The 21012-nt window shown below is 40.5% G+C and overlaps 1 protein-coding gene across 1 annotated transcript in view; it reads right to left on the reverse strand.

The window, feature by feature from the left end:
• UGGT2 (UDP-glucose glycoprotein glucosyltransferase 2) overlaps positions 1–21012 on the reverse strand; it is a 209427-nt gene that overhangs the window by 45487 nt on the left and 142928 nt on the right. Inside the window, exons 24-27 of the mRNA XM_072135438.1 lie at positions 12742–12840; positions 10558–10660; positions 2883–2962; positions 608–797 (exon numbers count right to left, since the gene is read on the reverse strand). Of these exons, the coding sequence (XP_071991539.1) occupies positions 608–797; positions 2883–2962; positions 10558–10660; positions 12742–12840 (472 nt within the window). The remainder of the gene's footprint in view (positions 1–607; positions 798–2882; positions 2963–10557; positions 10661–12741; positions 12841–21012) is intronic.

The following is a 21012-nucleotide window of genomic DNA, read 5'->3' on the forward strand; positions in this document are numbered from 1 at the left end:
TATTGTTCATGCAAGTGCTAGAACAAAGTTCAAAAAGTTAAATGAACTAAAATCCATAATAATAAACAAGCAATAAAATAATGGAACTCTTGAAACATTACAAAATGCATTATCGTAGAGGTGAATGTATATTTCTGAGGATATTTAGCAAATGTGTACTTCAGCAAATCCTACAGTTGTTGAATAGTGATCACTCCTACGTGTGAAGATGGACAAGTATGCATGAAGTTTATTTAATAAACCCACCAGGGTTTCATTTTATTGACATAAACCCTGAGTTTCAAATTATTCTTTTTCTAAGGTTGATTAAATGCAAAGTAAATGCCTGAATAAACAATTGTTTAATCCTGTTGCTTAGTAAGCAGCGACTTGAGCATTTTAAAGCAATTTATATTAGTCTTCTGCCAACAACATATAACTTTTTTTTTTAACCATAAATACAAACTGTATTGAACGATATAAAACAGATATTTAAACACAAAAAGAACTGAAAAATCTCATAAAGAGTCATTTTCAAACAATAGTAAGTAAAGTGGCTGCTAAGAGTAGGGGATAATCTGCAATGCAATGTTTCTGGTTCGCAGTAAAGCGGTCTGGGGTGACTCACGTCTTGTAGGTGGATGTTATCAAGATCGCATGAACTGTGCACCACTTCCACAAGCCAGCTCTCAGGGGTGATCATGTTCAGAGTCAACAGAGGGGATTCAGGCATATCCAAGAACTTAGCCGATGGACCAGAGGAGAGACTGTTGTTACTTAAAAATGTCAATTCTGATTCAAGCACAAATCGATAGAAACTGAAAAGAAAGTATAGTAATAGAAAGCATAAGATGTTAATATCGTACAATTAGAAGATGGCAACACCAATATTATTTGTAATGTGTATATCAGGAACTAAGGAGGAACACAAATGCCATCATTAATTAATAATAATTGTAAGACAGGTTCTTGTATGATGTATTTTACAGGCAGGGAAGTGTCCAGACCGCTGCCTTGAAACCCGAAAAGTCATAATCCTTATAGGTTAATTTTGACAAATATTAAATATTTCCTGATTAGTCTATTTTTTGTACATAACTAAAGCCTTAACTTATTTATCAATATTACTGTCAAAGGGCTTGTTTTTGCGGGACAAGTGGCAGTGTTTGATGCCACCATTTTGGGTACACATAACTCATTGATTTATTTTTATTAAATCTTTCAAGGAGAAAAGAAAAACAATAGTTACAGTGGGCACGGGAAGTATGCAGACCCCTTTAAAGTTTTCACCCTTTGTTTCATTGCAGCCATTTTTGCTCATTAATGTACACGCTGGTTTTATCCACACATACCACTTAGAATTACCAACAAAAAGGTCAATCTTCGTCTCATCAAACCACAGAATCTTCTTTTTCATAATCTGGGAGTTCTTAATTTTTTTTTTTTTTTTTTTTTTAACAAACTTTATGCAAGCTTCCATATGTACGGAGGAGAGGCTTGCATTGGCACACTATGCCATAGAGCTCCGACTGGTAGAGGGCTGCAGTGATAGTTGATTTTGTAGAACTTTCTCCCTTCTCCCTACTGCATTTCTGGAGCTCAGCCACATTGATCTTGGGGGTTTTCCCATTCATTTGGCTGGATGGCCAGTTCAAGGAAGAGTTTTGGTAATCTCAAACCTATTTAGGAAATATTGTGGCTTAGTACAACTGTGGGCTTAGTACAACTGAGTGTTGTGGAAATTATTTTGTAACCTTGGCCAGATCTGTGCCTTGCCACAATTCTCTCTCTATAAGCTCCTGGGGCAGTTCCTTAGACCTCATGATTCTCATACGCTTTGAGATGCACTGTGAGCTGTGAATTCTTATATAGACAGGTGTGTGCCTTTCCTAATCAAGTCCAATCAGTTTATTTAAACACAGCTAGACTCCAATGAATGAGCAGAACCATCTCAAGGAGTATCAGATGCAAATGGACAGCATGTGATTTAAATTTGAGTGTCACATCACTTGATGCTTCAGTTTTTCTTGTTTATTAAATGAGCAAAAATATCTACATTTCTATTTTTCTGTCAAGATTGGGAACAGCGTGTACTTTAATGAGCAAAAGAAAAATAACGGTTTTGATCTTACCAATTGGCTGCAATGAAGCAAAGAGTGAACAATTTTAAGACTTTAAATTTTGTGCCATTCACTATTGCTGTAAGCTTTTCATTATTTTTACTATTTTGCCCAATATACATTTTGTGCATTATTGTGAATCAGTTTTGCTTCATGGACAGTTTGTTTTCACAGACGCTTAATAAACTTGTTATGTTGTTTAAGTGTTCCCTTTATTTTATTGTATACAAATCTTAGGTTTGTGTGGGTATTCATTTTTCACCCCTGCTGTTCTATGTATCATATTCGTCCTTTTTTAATAGTTAAATTGATTCTGTAGGGGTTTTGTTTTATCATTGAGGTGGGACTTTGGGAGGTCCTGGGTTAACCTCCTCAAAGAAGGAACTGGTCCCACATAACATATGTTGTGTGCACTTTTTAAGAGTTTTTAAATCCTTGTGTTCCGTTTGTTACGTTGATACACCCTTAACATTAATAATCTTTATTTATATAGCACCATCATTTTCCGTAGCGCTTTACAAATCATAGAGGACATATACAAATATAATTACAGTGTGCAAACAGTCATATGGAACAATAGGATTGAGGGCCCTGTTTGCAAGAGCTTACAGTCTACGAGGGTGAGAGCTTACAGTCTATAGGGAATTTATATTGATAATTATTTCGGTCCATGACACATGTCTTTTTCTTTGTGTTTTCTTATGAAACAAATTTATATGTTTAGCATTATATAAATGATAAATAGGGGACAATTCATCTTTAAAATAAGATTTGTGAAGTTACCTTTTTAAGGGCATTGCTGATAATTTAGCTTTGCAATTCATAAACATGGTCAATTTCATATTCATTAGACGTCCAATCACCTAAAGTGGATTAAAGCATATTGGGACACATAAGAAATTTTACATCATAGAAACTATACAGCCAAAAATACAAAGAAAATCCATGTAAGTGAAGTGGCCACAAACTTGCATGCATTATTTAGGCTGGACCAAACTGTAAAGTGATGATGTGATATGCAGACATGTAAGATATACTATATCTAAAAAGTAAAATGAACATAAGCAGCTTTTTTTTTCAAAAACTTTATTACTTTGGTGCGGTGATGCAGGGGGATGCCATTCACGGCTCTGAAGCGCTTTCTCAAGCAAATTACATCAACAACCTAAATAACCCCATTGCAGGTGGTGTCAACTGCCATCCTCTTGCATACAATGTAAACATGTGCAATAAATATTCCAGACCCCTAAATTCAAAAGAGCACGTACTTAGCAATATTAAATGATCCCCATAGACAGGGGCGGACTGTCCATTGTACCCACCGGGAATGTTCTCGGTGGGCCGGTTGGTCCTGGGCCGGTCTGGGGCCGGTCCGGAGCGGATCCGGGCCGCCCGCACTTCCTCCCTACAATTTTGGATTTAACGTATAGTACCTGCATCGTATGATCGTACGATGCAGGTACTATTGATTAGTACACAGGCGCAGCGCATGTAGCTCCGCGGCTTGGTGTAAGAGGCGCGGAGCAGTGACGTCACTATCCAGCGCCTCTATACTAAGCTACCGAGGACAGGAAGAAACCTGCGTCGAGAGGTGAGTATTATGTTTTGTTTTTTTTTTAATTATAGAAAGGGGGAGATTAATTACATGTCTGGGGCAGGGGGGGATTTATTCTGTGTCTGGGGTGGGGGTGGCATTATTGTATATCTGGGGCTGGCAGGGGGCATTAATCTATATCTGGGGCCGGCAGGGGAATTAATTATATGGCGGGAGGCATTATTCTATATCTGGGGCTGGCAGGGGGCATTAATTATATGGCGGAAGGCATTATTCTATATCTGGGGCTGGCAGGGGGCATTATTTATGTGTCTGGGGTGGGGGGCATTATTGTATATCTGGGGCTGGCAGGGGGCATTAATTATATGTCTGGGGCAGGCAGGGGCCATTAATTCTATGTCTGGGGCGGGCTGGGGCCATTCATTCTATGTGTGGGGTAGGCTGGGGCCATTTATTCTATGTGTGGGGTAGGCTGGGGCCATTCATTCTATGTGTGGGGTAGGCAGGGGGCATTAATTATATGTCTGGGTAGGCTAGGGCCATTCATTCTATGTCTGGGGTAGGCTGGGGGCATATATTCTATGTCTGGGGTAGGCTGGGGGCATACATTCTATGTCTGGGGCGGGCAGGGGCCATTCATTCTATGTCTGGGGTAGGCTGGGGCCATTCATTCTATGTCTGGGGTAGGCTGGGGCCATTCATTCTATGTCTAGGGTAGGCTGGGGCCATTCATTCTATGTGTGGGGTAGGCTGGGGCCATTCATTCTATGTCTAGGGTAGGCTGGGGCCATTCATTCTATGTCTAGGGTAGGCTGGGGCCATTCATTGTATGTGTGGGGTAGGCTGGGGCCATTCATTCTGTCTGGGGCGGGCAGGGGCCACTCATTCTATGTGTGGGGTAGACTGGGGCCATTCATTCTATGTGTGGGGTAGGCTGGGGCCATTCATTCTATGTGTGGGGTAGGCAGGGGGCATTAATTATATGTCTGGTTAGGCTGGGGCCATTCATTCTATGTCTGGGGTAGGCTGGGGGCATAAATTCTATGTCTGGGGTAGGCTGGGGACATTCATTCTATGTATGGGGTAGGCTGGGGTAGGAGAGAAAGAAGAAATAAAATATCCTTAGTATTACAGTATGTTACATTATGGGGCACTATTTGTGTGGTACTAATATTTCAGGGGGCACTATAAAGCTCTATTACAGTATTGGTGGTAGAAGAAGAAGGGACAATGGGAAAGTGCAGAACATAAGATGTCTGTGTGGTAAACTCTGCAGGAATGCTGTGTACCTGGAGGAACAGACAAGGTGATGGTGGAACTAATGGAGAAGAGGATTGAGAACAATCCGAGGAGACATCACCTGATGTCACTGGATGCAATAGGTGAGGATCTCATGTGTTTTCTGTAGCTCATGTGTTTTCATGTTTACTTCTGTGTATATATAGTATTATAGTAGTTATATTCCTGTACATAGGGGGCAGCATTATAGTAGTTATATTCCTGTACATAGAGGGCAGTATTATAGTAGTTATATTCTTGTACATAGGGGGCAGTATTATAGTAGTTATATTCCTGTACATAGGGGGCAGTATTATAGTAGTTATATTCCTGTACATAGGGGGCAGTATTATAGTAGTTATATCCCTGTACATAGGGGGCAGTATTATAGTAGTTATATTCTTGTACATAGAGGGCAGTATTATAGTAGTTATATTCCTGTACATAGGGGGCAGTATTATAATAGTTATATTCTTGTACATGGGGGCAGTATTATAGTAGTTATATTCCTGTACATAGGGGGCAGTATTATAGTAGTTATATTCCTGTACATAGGGGGCAGTATTATAGTAGTTATATTCTTGTACATAGGGGGCAGTATTATAGTAGTTATATTCTTGTACATAGGGGGCAGTATTATAGTAGTTATATTCTTGTACTTAGGGGGCAGTATTATAGTATTTATATTCTTGTACATAGGGGGCAGTATTATAGTAGTTATATTCCTGTACATAGGGGGCAGTATTATAGTAGTTATATTCTTGTACATAGGGGGCAGTATTATAGTAGTTATATTCTTGTACATAGGGGGCAGTATTATAGTAGTTATATTCTTGTACATAGGGGGCAGTATTATAGTAGTTATATTCTTGTACTTAGGGAGCAGTATTATAGTAGTTATATTCTTGTACATAGGGGGCAGTATTATAGTAGTTATATTCTTGTACATAGGGGGCAATACTATAGCAGTTATATTCTTGTACATAGGGGGCAGTATTATAGTTATTGGCTTGTATATGGGAGAAGGTATTGTAGCAGTTTTATTTTGTATATAGAAAGCAGGATTGAATGTGTTATTCTAAATGTGTTATTGTAGCATTAATCTACTCTTTTTCTGAATTCTACATGTATGGCACAGGGGAAAGGTATTTAAGGCTTATCGGGTCATGTGTTGGCATCATTTACTGATCGACAGGTCACATTCCTTGCACATTAGATTCACTTACTAGCAAAAGATGTTCTTGTTTTGCATTAAGGCCATCTACCAACAATTTGTCTGTTATAACCCCACACACATTATCTGACCACACCCACTTGTTTTGACTCAGCCCATAAAATGGGGCCACTTTTATAGTTTTTTCCAGGGCCATTTTAAATTCACAGTTCGCCCCTGCCCTTAGATGATTGTTTGTTTTACACAGGTAATAAAGGACAAATAAGCAAAGATAGAAAAATTAAAGGGTATATGAATCAGCGGAAAGAAGCATTCCAATAAGAAAGGGGAAAGTAAAAAAAAACTCATAAGAATACACTCGGGTCATTCCGATCACTGAGACCCATATGTTCCACAGTATCGTACTTCATAATATATCTAGCCTCTTGTTGTAAAAGACCAAGTGACCGATATCCACACCATTGAGTGAGGTTCCATTTTTTTACTGTAACATCACATAATTCCCAGCAGGTCTTGCCCTTACATGGGACTCAAACTTGGGCATCCGTTACCTGAAGAGATAGTATTAGAATGCCCTGTAATAAAAGTATATAGCTTTCTAATAGTCTTCTCCATGTAGTATCTATCACAGAGGCACATGATAATGTACACCACAAGTGTGGTTCTAAACCTAATAATAGATAAAATGTTATGGGAAATACCACCAACTTGAATAAGCTTAGCCTGAGAGTTGAATTTACAAAAATTACAGTGGTGACAATCGTGATTACCCAGTATGGTCATCTTCTTTAACCAATTATCCCTGGATTTAAAGAATCTACTGCTCACTGACTGATCCCTGATAGTTGTACTACCTCTAAAGGATTTCAAAGGTCTACTACAAGTAAGGTCCTTCAATTGGTCATCCTCCTGTAGAATCCTCCAATTTCTATGAATGGCTGCCTGAATTTTTTTCTTATTCAGACTAAGCAAATGAAAAAGCAAACTTCTTTTCATGATCTCTATCTCTTAGAGCAGTGGTGGCGAACCTATGGCACGGGTGCCAGAGGCGGCACTCAGAGCCCTTTCTGTGGGCACCCGGGCCATTGCCCCAGCACACCAGACAGGACTCAAAGAATCTTCCTACGGTTCCATGCAACTTAAAAGATGCTGTTTCAGTCATATTTTGATACTTACTTCGCTACTTGGGACTGTAGGAAGATGGAGAATGAATAAGCAGGTCGAAATTCTCTTTGGAGGACCTCCTGCTGGCCCCACAATTCTCTGTGAACAGAAACTGGAAAGAAGCAAAAATGATGCAAATTTTCCAACTTTCTGCTGTGTTGCTGTCCTCAGGAGGCCAATTTGATTGCAGAACAGGGAGCAGTAAGTTACTGCTTTAATTTTTGGTTGGCACCTCGTGATAAATAAGGGGGGTTTTGGGTTGCTTTTTGGGCACTCAGCTGCTAAAAGGTTCGCCATCACTGTCCTAGAGGATTATGATCCAAAATGGGGATATTAAAAGCCCTAACATATGCTTTTTCAATAACATTAGGTGGATAGCCTCATTCCGTTATTCTAGTATTCAACTCCCCTGCCTGATTTTTGAAAAACTCCTCACTGTTATTGAGTCTCTTTAAGTGTAAAAGCCAACTGAAGGTGGTGTATATTATCATGTGCCCCTGTGGTAGATACTACATTAGGATGATTATCAGAAAGCTATTTACCCGTATTAGAGAACATTTTAATTCCATCTCTTCAGGCCCAAAATTGATTGCCCATGAAAGAGAAAACATGCCAGAACTGTTAATGTTTGCTGGTTTGAAAATAGTGGAACCTTCCCACAATGGGGGAGATCGGTCACCTGTTCTGCTACGACAGAAGGCTAGATATATTAAAAAGTCTCAATGATCAGAAAGACCTGAGCGCATTCTTATGACAGTTTTTCTGACTCCCCCTTTCTTATTAGAATGCTTCGTTCCGCTGATTCAAATACCTTTTCATTTTTCTATCTTTCCTTATTTCTCCTCTATTACCTGTATTAAACAAACAATAATCTCTGAGGATCATTCAATATTGCTAAGTGTGTGCTCTTTTAAATTTAGGGGTCTTCTGGAGATTTAAAAAAAAAAAAGTGTTATATAAATGAGTCATATGAAAAGCTGGAGATCCAAAATTAAAATATGGGAAACATTGAGATTATCCTATGCTGCCAGAATGTCGCTCATAATGATGGTATTACTTCCACAGGCCTTATATCTGTTTAGGAACTCCCCAGTGAAGATCCCGGAAAGGATCTTTAGAACCATGGATAGAATTTGTGCGGATCTTTTTTTGGTTGGAAGGGAAGCAAGAATCAGTAATAGATATCTGAAGTGCCCAAAAATAAAGGAGGGTTGGCCCTCCCAGACTGGAGATTGTACTTCATGGCTGCCCAAGTCACGGTGATCTTAAATAACACACCAGAAGAAGTAATAAAAGACCTTGTAAGTTATTTTGAGTTTGAAGATAAGAAATTAAGTATAGTAGAGCTTATGGAGACAGGTCCTTCTCAGGAAATTAAATTAGTTAGGGTGATTGACACATCAATGTTTTGTTGGTAGAAGATGAAAAATATATTAAAGGTTAAGGATAGGATAGAACTAACCCCTATATGGGACAATATGGTGCTTAATGGGGGTAAACTGCGGGGGTATAAAGAATGGATAGGTAAAGGGATTAGGTATTTGGATCAGATATTCAAAGAAGGCTCTATGTGGACTTTTGAATCTCTGAAGACAGAATAAGGAGATAGAGATATTTTTTGGTATATATGATTATGGGGGATATGTAGGAAAACGTTTTGCAACTACACAAATATTTTTGATGAAAAGGTTAGGTTGATTGTGAGGAAGAAAAAGCTATCTGATATTTACGGTTTATTGTTGCATGTAAACACTGAAAGGGTGGAATTTAAGTGTATTAGGAATTGGAAATTAGATATAGGTTCCCATCCGGAAGGAGATGAAGTTTGGGATTATATGTTTAGCACTAGTTAGTTTCCAATAATGGATCTCATAAGATATCACAGTATTTTATAGTCCATAGACTTCACAGCACACCAAAATGGTTGCACAAGACTCGATATAGGGAGAACAATATGTGTGTAAAATGTGGAGAAGAAGGAGCGGAATGGATACATTTGTTTTGGAGGTATCCAAAGCTTCAAAGATATTGGGAGGAAGTCGTTGATACCTTGAGTAAGGTATTTAAGATTACGTTGCAAATTGATGTATGGGTGGGGGTATTAGGTTATATTAAAAAATAAGAAGATAAGGAAAAAGGAAAGGAAGACTCTGTCACAAATTCTACTTTGTGCTAGGAAGACTATACTTAAACTATGGATATCTGAAAGATCACCAACAATGTGAGAAAAGAAGTGAACGAGGAAGGAAGTTTGGAAAAATGCTGAGGTAGGGTTAAAGGAAGTGAGGAAACTTTCTATAATAAATGGCATAAGTGGGTGGAATTCTGTGAGAAAGATATGGGATAAGGAGGTTTTTTTTCTATTCTTTGAACCCCAGGGGGAAAGAGGGAAGGGAAAATGGGGGCGGATCTAGGGGGGTAAAATTGTATATACATATGTAAAATTTCTATGTATGTATACATATATGCTTACATGCTTGTATGTTTTAACGAATTCTTCTTTATAATGATTTGCAGCCTGTGTCATTGTGTAATCTAAGCAGAATGTTTTGGTTTGAATTTTATATATGAAATTAAAAAAGACATTTGAAACAAAAAAAAGAGAATAAATAAATAAATAAATAAAGATTTATGCATATTATTGTACAGGGAAAAAAAAACATGACGACTTTTTCAGATGCCAGATGCCTAATGCCATGAAGCTGGAACAAAGACTAACCAGTATATTTATTTCATAACGAACATATTCCCAAATGTAGACTGCACTGTTTTGATGTGCATTGCAGCTCTTCAGCATAATGTAGAGAACCTTTTTAGTAAAGTGAGACGCTTGTGACTAGGTCAGGGAAGACTTTGATAATAACGGCCACCTGGCAGCCATTTGGAGACATACAGCCATTGATGCTCTACTGGGGGATTCTCAGAAATACGCAAATATATTTTCAAGTGTTGTGCATGTAAAACATTGTATAAACATAGCTATAGACAACCTAGTGACATGAAAGGGTACTGCTCAATGTTTTAAAGATGGCCCAGCAATGCAATGTCAAACTTTCCCTAGGCTGATCAGTGCTAGGAAATTCATAACTCATGAGGCTTCCCACCAGATCCATTTAAAGCACTTGCTACATTAACTGATTTTAACATGGGGATATTAGACAGTTCTGCCAAAATTAAAAACACCAGTAAATGCTTTGATTAACAACACCTAAAGATTTTCACATTAAAATGGTTGAAATCACTTATTTTTAAAAAAGCTATTTTAAATGTTCATGATGAAAACTTACAATTAATAAGTGTGACATCTTTTGAGCTTCTCGAGATAGAGGATCAACAGCAGCAATTACATCTATAAAGGGGACCTCTTCTTGGGGCTCTACTTTTATTACACTAGAAAAAAAAAACAGGGTTACTATGTTAAGTCTTTCATCAAATTAAATTGTAGAAAATGTTGAAAATAAGAAATAAAACAGAGGAGCACTTGGTCTCCTACTTCATTTAATAGTACATACTCTTTCTTTGTTCCTTTTCTAAATGTATGCTTCCAGCTTTACATTGCCCTTAGTCTTAGCAATGTAATGCCCGACACATTGCAAAAGACATGTACCTTATATACTGGAGTATAAGCGGAGATTTTCAGCACAATTTATGTGCTGATAAAGCCCTACTCGGCTTATACTCGGATATATATAAAAAATATAAACATAGTACTCACCCTCCAGTGCGGTCCCCCAGCATTTTCTTCTCCTCGTAGCAGGTCTTCAGTTTCCAGGCCGGCAGATGCACTTCTTTGCGCTCTGCCGGCACAGAACTATGACGTGGCAGTGTCGCTGCCTGCTGACGTCATAGTTATGTGCCTACAGATCACATAGACTTGAATCTGCAAACATGGTTGGGAGACCTGTTTCGGGAGAAGAGGACGCTGCAAGACAGCCTCGTAGGCTGAGTGCCGCATTTATTTTTTTTTTTTTTAAGGGGGCCCTCTGCTGCATGTCAAATGTCCGGGGGCCCTGCGCTGCCGGACATGAGACATCTATGGGGGCGCGCTGCCGGACATGAGACATCTATGGGGGCGCGCTGCCGGACATGAGACATCTATGGGGGCGCGCTGCCGGACATGAGACATCTATGGGGGCGCGCTGCCGGACATGAGACATCTATGGGGGCGCGCTGCCGGACATGAGACATCTATGGGGGCGCGCTGCCGGACATGAGACATCTATGGGGGCGCGCTGCCGGACATGAGACATCTATGGGGGCGCGCTGCCGGACATGAGACATCTATGGGGGCGCGCTGCCGGACATGAGACATCTATGGGGGCGCGCTGCCGGACATGAGACATCTATGGGGGCGCGCTGCCGGACATGAGACATCTATGGGGGCGCGCTGCCGGACATGAGACATCTATGGGGGCGCGCTGCCGGACATGAGACATCTATGGGGGCGCGCTGCCGGACATGAGACATCTATGGGGGCGCGCTGCCGGACATGAGACATCTATGGGGGCGCGCTGCCGGACATGAGACATCTATGGGGGCGCGCTGCCGGACATGAGACATCTATGGGGGCGCGCTGCCGGACATGAGACATCTATGGGGGCGCGCTGCCGGACATGAGACATCTATGGGGGCACTCTGCCGGACATGAGACATCTATGGGGGCACTCTGCCGGACATGAGACATCTATGGGGGCACTCTGACGGTTATTTTATTAATTGGAGGGGCACTCTGCTGGATATTTTATTAATTGGAGGGGCACTCTGCTGGACATTTTATTAATTGGAGGGGCACTCTGCTGGACATTTTATTGATGAGTAGCAGCTGCATATCCCACCATAGGCTTATACTCGAGTCAATATGTTCTCACAGTTTTTTGTGGCAAAATTAGGTGCCTTGGCTTATACTTGGGTCAACTTATACTATTTTAATTGGAAGTAATAAAGTTATGTTTTTTTTTAAAAACTGTGCTGAGAAATGTTTCATTTTTCAGTGGAACTACTATCTTGTAGTCTAAACCAGTCCATCCCAAAAGCATAGTGGTATCAAATCACAGCATAGTGAACACATGCATTGTATATTTCTTACATTTTTGTATTAATGAGGTTTAAAGAAAAAAATTTACATGTTGAATTGTAACAACCAGTTAAGTTATTTTATAGGGACATTTACTGATAACATACATAATAGTTCTTATTCTTTGCCAAATAATAAATGAAAAACAGTCACATGCATTTACATTTTCTTTAATAAAAGACCTCTTTAAAAATATAAGAAGGAGAATAAAACAAATTATATTTAAAAATAATGTGGCTATAGGAACAAAAGTAAGCTAATATAAAAAAGAGTAGGCCTCTCATCAAGGAATATCCCTCTGTACAAAAACACAAAAATCTATGCATTTTCTTTCCGTTCTAATATTTGTGGCTTTTATACTATGTACACATACAAGGTTGGTAAATCGAGTATATACCTGTGTTTCTGTTTCACAAATTTTAGATCTTGTCTTGACTCTCCCTTGGGCATTGATGAGAGAAGAGAATCCACTTTCATAACCAAATCACTTGAAATACTTCAAAAACATAATAAAATATACTTTTAATTTGAAAATGAGAACAATAATATTCTTACTTGAAGTTGGAAATAAGAAACTAATTCACATGTATAATAAATCCTATCCGACAATATTACTTATGTAATGCACACCTTATATATTTGTTTTGTCTTGCTTATTTAACCCCTTAAGGACGCAGCCATTTTGCAGGTTAAGGCTCAGCCCGATTTTTTGGATTCTGACTTGCTTCGCTTTATATGGTTATAACTTTTGAACACTGTTACTTATCAAAACGATTCTGAGATTGTTTTTTCCCCACATGTTGTACTTCATTTTAGTGGTAAATTTTGGCAGATAAGTTTTGCGTTTATTTACAAAAAAAAGAAAATATGATAAATTTTTTGAAAAATTTGCCATTTTCGAAATTCTAAATCATTGCGTTTTCAGGCAGATCGATTTACCACCTAAATAAGTTGCTGAATAACATTTCCCATTTGTCTACTTTACATTTTCATAATTTCTGAAATGTCTGGATAATTTATTTTGATGTCACGCGGCTTACAAATAGAATAGCGCTTTTCCAGATTTTCAGAATTGACTATTTTGGGGATAAATACAGTTTTGAATGAAATTTTACATATTTAGCATCAAAACCCCCTATATAATCTACCCATTTTCAAATCTGCACCCCTCAAGCTATCAGAAACAGCTTTTACGAAGATTGTTAACCCCTTGAGATCTTCATAGTAATTGAATCAAAATGGAGGTGAAATTTAGAATGGTCATACTGTTCCCTTATACGTTCATTTAGCACTAAAATTTACACATTTCCAAAATATAAAAAGAGAAAACCCACCATACAATTTGTTCTGCAATTTCTCCTGAGTACAAAGACCCCCCACATGTGGCTGTGACTTGTTTTATGGGCGCACAGCGAGACGCAGAAGGGAAGGAGAGCCCTGCAGCTGCCAGGATTTTAGTTTCCTCATTGGCCCCTTTTGAAGGCTATAAAATTTTCGCTTTTTCGTTATTGGGGCCATGTGACGGCATTTTTTTTGCGGGATGAGATGCTTTTTCCATTGTTACCATTTTGGGGTTGGTATCACCTATTGTTGAAAATTTAGGAACTTTTTTTGAGGGCAGGAGTAGAAAAGCATCAATTCTGTACTGGATTTTTGACTTTTTTTTTTTTGGTGTTCACCGTATAGACTAATAATCCTGTTAGCTTTATTCTATGGGTTGATACGATTACGGGGATACCAGACATGAATATATTTTCTTACGTTTTACTAAATTTGTCAAACAAAACCCTAATGTGGGGAAAAATCTATAATTTTTGTATTGCCATCTTCCAAGTGGCATAACTTTGTTACGTTTTTGGCTACGGAGCTGGTTGATGGCTTGTTTTTTGCGGGACATGTTGTACTTTGCACCAGTATCATGTCTAAGTACATATGGTTTTTTGGTCGCATTTTATAGCATTTTTTGTGGGATTGAAAAGGTAAAAATCATAATTTTTGGAGGGTTTATAACAGTTTTTTTTTACGGCGTTTATCGTGCGGGTTCAATAATGATTTACTTTTATTCTACGGGTTGTTACGGACGCGGTGATACTATATATGTGGGGTTTGTGTTATGATTTAGACTTTTTTTTTGAGTTATATGTCTCTTTATATGTTTTGGGGGTTTGGGGCATTTTTAGTGATTTATGACTTTATTTTTTTATTGAATAACTTTTTTTTTTACTTTTTCACTTTTATACCATGGGACATGAAGAAGCAATCCTCTGATTGCTTCTTCATGATAATATTCTGCAATACTCATGTATTGCAGAGTATTATCAGTGTCAGCCTATGCACTTGCATAGGCTGGCACTGTGCCAGTAAGATGACGTCACAGACGCCATCTTACTGGCAATTCTTGCTAGTAACTCTGGGGTCCAGATCGGACCCCAGAGTTACTATAGCAACGATCGGCGCCCCCCGAAAACGGTTCGGGGGGGCCGATCGTGGGGGAAAGACACCCCAGATGCTTGTTAGATGCCGCGGTCGCGCTGACCGCGGCATCTAAAGGGTTAAGCACCCGCGATCGGAGACAACTCCGATCGCGGGTGTTACACTGGGGTGCCGGCTATTAGTTACAGCCGGCACCCCGTGTTTCCCGATGCCGGTTCGGCTCTGATCCAGAGCCGAGCCGGCATAAGCGCCGTGGCGGATATATCCGCCACTGAGCGCTAAGTCACTGCGCTCCGTGGCGGATATATCCGCCGCGGAGCGTGAAGGGGTTAAAAAGACAAAACTTACTAGAAAAAGTACAGCTTCCTGCTTACAGTATGTCTTTTTTATGTTGCAGGTCCTATACGTTCTCACATTTTGAACATAGAATTGTATACTACACATATGTTCCAGTTTTAGATCCAATAAACATTTTTATTGTATATCTGGTGTACAGTGTGAGTTGGTACTAGGTGTTTTCGTTTCAATCCCTTTTTGTATATTTGTATTGTCTTGCTTCTCTAAAAAGACAAAACTTACTAGAAGACTATTTTACTACCACTTCGGGCTACAAAAGAAGTACAGTTTCCTGCTTACAGTACGTCACAGATTCAATAGAACCCATCAAAACGATACTCAAAAAGTTTTTATTTCTTATCCCTCAAATTTTCCCTAAGGTTTATTGATGAGCGAACCAGTCAAAATTTGTGTTTGGAGGGACCAGAATTTTAAAACTGGGTTCGAGTAACCTCCACCAGTAACACCCACGGTCGGTACCTCCCGCAGTGACACTCCTGATTAATGTTAATTGTTTAAATGCCACTAACAAGGAGTTTTACTCTCCTGTTGTGTGGACCTATTCCAGTGATGGCGAACCTTTTAGAGACCGAGTGCCCAAACTACAACAAAGACCCGCTTATTTATCGCAAAGTGCCAACACAGGAATTAAATTTGTGATTTATACTCCCTTCTCTGTCACAGTTTTCATTGATATCAGCACCCTGAGGACACCAATAAAGCAGAAAATAGTCCCAGGTAGAGCTGTCACTTTAAAATAGCTCTGTGCACAGCAAGTCCTGGGCTGTCTGGGACTGCAGGAAGATACCCGGAGTCCTCTCTGGTGATGGCCTGAGTGCACACAGAAAGGGCTCCGAGTGCCACCTCTGGCACCAGTGCCATAGGTTAGCCATCACTGACCTATTCTATGCTAATTCTGTGTGGTATGGGATATTCTGTGGTGAACTTCAATATTCTATATAAACTGCTCTCCAGACGCTGAAAAATTGCATAGTGAGGGATAGGTTCCAGTCGGGTTCCTCATTTAGGGTAACAGTCCTTTTATTTCTGACAATAGGCTGTAAAAGGGATTATACACAGATCAGTTTTTATCTCCCCCAACTTGGCATCTGATTATTACTTTGCTGGATACATTGCTGGATTTTCTGGAACCACACGCACCTATGACTTCAGGACACATTGAGCTTTGGACTAATGACTGACACAAGAAATACAGTCTTATCCTCAAATTTCTGTAATCCCGCACTACATGTGGAGGTGGTAAGAAATCAATTTCACTTTACTTTTCACTACTAATATTTTTTGGTTATATAGATATATAAAAACAAACCCAAAATAGATTTATTGTATATTAGTTTAAAAAGATCAAAGTTGAGTTTTAGACCGCTAAATCTGCTAATACCCGCAGATTGCACTTTTTCAGGATTTGCGCCGCCAGCGGACCTGAGCTGGGAAGCGACAGGTGCAGGAAATCAAGCACACTATCTTTGTGAATTGCAGCAGAGTGCATGATCATCGGAAAACAAACAAAAAAAAGTGGGGATCGTGACAGGACTGGGTAAGTAAATGTGCCCCGATGTGTTTTAGCTCACAAGTACTTTAAGCGTATACTTAGGGAAGTATCAGTACCAGGGGCGTAACTCAGAGAGCTTGGGCCCCATAGCAGATTTCTGCATGGGGTCCCCCTTGCTTTTCAAAAATATATACATATTTGTACCAACATGATTATAAAATCACATGCATTTACGCACTCATATATACACACATTTATATATTATACACACACTGGGGCACATTTACAAAGCACAGTGCAGTGTGTACTATGTGCAGTGTCCTGTGTATAGTGCAGGGGGCATAAGATTCAGGATTTCTGGCGCACGTTCTTCATGAATCTGGCGCCCACTGCACTGCCCTGACAGAATGGACCACTTTTTTGATGCACCTTTAACATAGGACATGCAACACAATTCTTTTGAACTCTGTATGACTGAGCACCCCTTCCGTGCAGAAATTTGTGTCGCATGAAGACTAATACACCGCACCACAAAAAGGGTTGCATGCAACTCAAATGTGGTGCAGACGCTTCTTAAATACCTGTGCAAACAGTTTGCACTGAAAGAATGTGCAAAGTACGACAAAAAAATTGTGGCGCACAGCCCATAGATAATGGGGGTCATTTACTAAGGGCCCGATTTGCGTTTTCCCGACGTGTTACCCGAATATTTCCGATTTACGCTGATTGTAACTGAATTGCCCCGGGTTTTTGGGCACGCGATCGGAATTTGGCGCATCGGCGCCGGTATGCATGCGACGGAAATCGGGGGGACGTGGCCGAACGAAAACCCGACGTATTCCGAAAAACTGCCGCATTTAAAAAAAAAATTGTGTTGCGAAAATTTCACTCACCTTCATCCTGGATAGGCCGGTGTATTTCGAGGCATTCCAGCGGACTTCAGCGCAGCAGCGCCACCTGGTGGACGTCGGAGGGACTGCTTTGATGAATCCCGGCCGGACCCGAATCCAGTGCAGAGAACGCGCCGCTGGATCGCGAACGGACCGGGTAAGTAAATGTGCCCCAGTGTGTCCCAGTGTGTGTATAATATATAAATGTGTGTATATATGATTGCATAAATGCATGTTATTTTAGAATCATGTCTGTACAAATATGTATATATTTTTGAAGGGGAAGGGGGGCCCCATGCAGAAATAACATACATACAGGCATATATACCCACATACACGTGCATACCGGCATATATACCCACATACACGTGCATACCGGCATATATATACACACATACACGTGCATACCGGCATATATATACACACATACACGTGCATACCGGCATATATACACACATACACGTGCATACCGGCATATATACACACATACACGTGCATACCGGCATATATACACACATACACGTGCATACCGGCATAAACACTCACCGGCCACTTTATTAGGTACACCTGTCCAACTGCTCGTTAACACTTAATTTCTAATCAGCCAGTCAGATGGCGGCAACTCAGTGCATTTAGGCATGTATACATGGTCAAGACAATCTCCTGCAGTTCAAACTGAGCATCAGTATGGGGAAGAAAGGTGATTTGAGTGCCTTTGAACATGGCATGGCTATTGGTGCCAGAAGGGCTGTACTGAGTATTTCAGAAACTGCTGATCTACTGGGATTTTCACGCACAACCATCTCTAGGGTTTACAGAGAATGGTCCGAAAAAGAAAAAACATCCAGTGAGCGGCAGTTCTGTGGGCGGAAATGCCTTGTTGATGCCAAAGGTCAGAGGAGAATGGGCAGACTGGTTCGAGCTGATAGAAAGGCAACAGTGACTCAAATCGCCACCCGTTACAACCAAGGTAGGCAGAAGAACATCTCTGAACGCACAGTACGTCGAACTTTGAGGCAGATGGGCTACAGCAGCAGAAGACCACACCGGGTGCCACTCCTTTCAGCTAAGAACAGAAAACTGAGGCTACAATTTGCACAAGCTCATCGAAATTGGACAGTAGAAGATTGGAAAAACGTTGCCTGGTCTGATGAGTCTCGATTTCTGCTGCGACATTCGGATGGTAGGGTCAGAATTTGGCGTCAACAACCTGAAAGCATGGATCCATCCTGCCTTGTATCAACGGTTCAGGCTGGTGGTGGTGGTGTTATGGTGTGGGGAATATTTTATTGGCACTCTTTGGGCCCCTTGGTACCAATTGAGCATCGTTGCAACGCCACAGCCTACCTGAGTATTGTTGCTGACCATGTCCATCCCTTTATGACCACAATGTACCCAACATCTGATGGCTACTTTCAGCAGTATAATGGGCCATTTCATAAAGCTGGAATCATCTCAGACTGGTTTCTTGAACATGACAATGAGTTCACTGTACTCAAATGGCCTCCACAGTCACCAGAGCTCAATCCAATAGAGCATCTTTGGGATGTGGTGGAACGGGAGATTCGCATCATGGATGTGCAGCCGACAAATCTGCGGCAACTGTGTAATGCCATCATGTCAATATGGACCAAAATCTCTGAGGAATGCTTCCAGCACCTTGTTGAATCTATGCCACGAAGAATTGAGGCAGTTCTAGCATGGTGTACCTAATAAAGTGGCCGGTGAGTGTACATACAGGCATATATACATACATACAGACATATATACACACATACACATACATACAGGCATATATACACATATATACATATAGATCACACAAAATACAGATTTACAAAAAGTTACTTGGTGTTTTGATTGGCCGGGCAGGGGATAGACGGCTGGTTTGGATGGGCGGGAGTTTGGGGATCCATAGCGACCATCGGCAGCTGTGTTGGAGTAGGGAGGATTCCGGATAGCTCTTTCATCAGGTTGTTGAGAGGGCGGGCCGCAGGCTGATGGAATTTTTTAAGAGCGCTGGCAGCTCTGTCAACCGCGAGGGAGGGCAGGATTTAGTTCACGCGGCGGGAGAAGTTTGTGGGCGGGCGAGAGAGTGGGCTTGGTCCGTAAATGTGGGCGGGCATGATCAGCACAGCAGGCGGGGCCCCATTACAGTGTGGGGAGCGGGCGCCTGTTATTGGCTGTATTGGTCGTCAGGGATAGAGGGCCTGGAATAACGGCACTCACTGATAAATTCTCCGCTGTCCATCCCGGGCCCCTGAGATGCCCGGGCCCCGTAGAAACCGCTATGGCTGCTACGGCGGTTGCTACGCCACTGATCAGTACAAGTAAAGCAAAGTACTTGCAAAGTTGCTCATGTTTTCACATAGAAAATGTCATTAATTTTAAATTTCTTTGTCAGGTAAACTTCCTTACTGGGAAGAAAATATATGGTACATTCTATTTTTGTACTAGCTTAAGACTGTTTCAGGGTCCATCCATCCTATAAATTGTAAAATCTCATCATTTGTTTTCTTATAACTACTTTTTGACCACTTTAGTTGGAACTCTCAACATAAAATGGCTTTCTTCAAGTATTCACAACGTACAAAGAGTTCTCGCATTTTTTGGTACACTAATTGGAACTGTTTTCTATTGTTTTTGAGAGACGGTGAGACATTTCTTGTCTTCTTAATCAGTCATCTGCTTTCTACCCTTATAAAAAAAATGCCATTTATAAATCGCAGATAAAACATCACTTTTAGTGTATAATGATTTATCATTTATAACTACCGTACTTTTTACTGTAATGTAAGACGCAAGAAATAGTCTCTGTAAAATGTCTTATAGTCCGAAGGTCAGGAGGATCCAGCACTGCCAGACCCTACTGACCGCTGTCCTGTAATCCAGTGAAGCACTGATTAAGCATTTTGCCATAGAGCATAGAGCATAGACCTCTTCAATTCTCCCTGGCAGCTCTCAATCAACTTCTGGACTAAATCCTGACTGATAGCAGTCCATTCTTGCACAATCAATGCTTGCATTTTGTCACAATTTGTTGGTTTTTGTTTGCCCACCCGTCTCTTGTTGATTGACTACAAGTTCTCAATGGGATTAAGATCTGGGAAGTTTCCAGGCCATGGACCCAAAATCTCTATGTTTTGTTCCCTGAGCCATTTAGTAATCACCTTTGCTTTATGGCAAGGAAATTATATTATTTCTAGAGGTTATAATGTGCAAATATGCACCTGTCTCTAGAAAAATTAACCCTAATGGAAACGGGTAGGTGTCTTGTAGTCAAGCATGATAAACCAGCGGAGATTTACTTAACCCCTTCCCGCCGCAGCCCTTTTTCGATGTTGCGTTTTCATTTTTCACTCCCCACATTCAAAAATCTGTAACTTTTTTATTTTTCCATGTACAGAACTGTGTGATGGCTTATTTTCTGCGTATCAAATTACACTTCAAAATGGTGGTATTTCATATTTCATGCCGTGTACCGGGAAAAAAATTC

Source organism: Engystomops pustulosus, chromosome 2 (genome assembly GCF_040894005.1).
Source record: "Engystomops pustulosus chromosome 2, aEngPut4.maternal, whole genome shotgun sequence".
Lineage (NCBI taxonomy): Eukaryota > Metazoa > Chordata > Amphibia > Anura > Leptodactylidae > Engystomops > Engystomops pustulosus.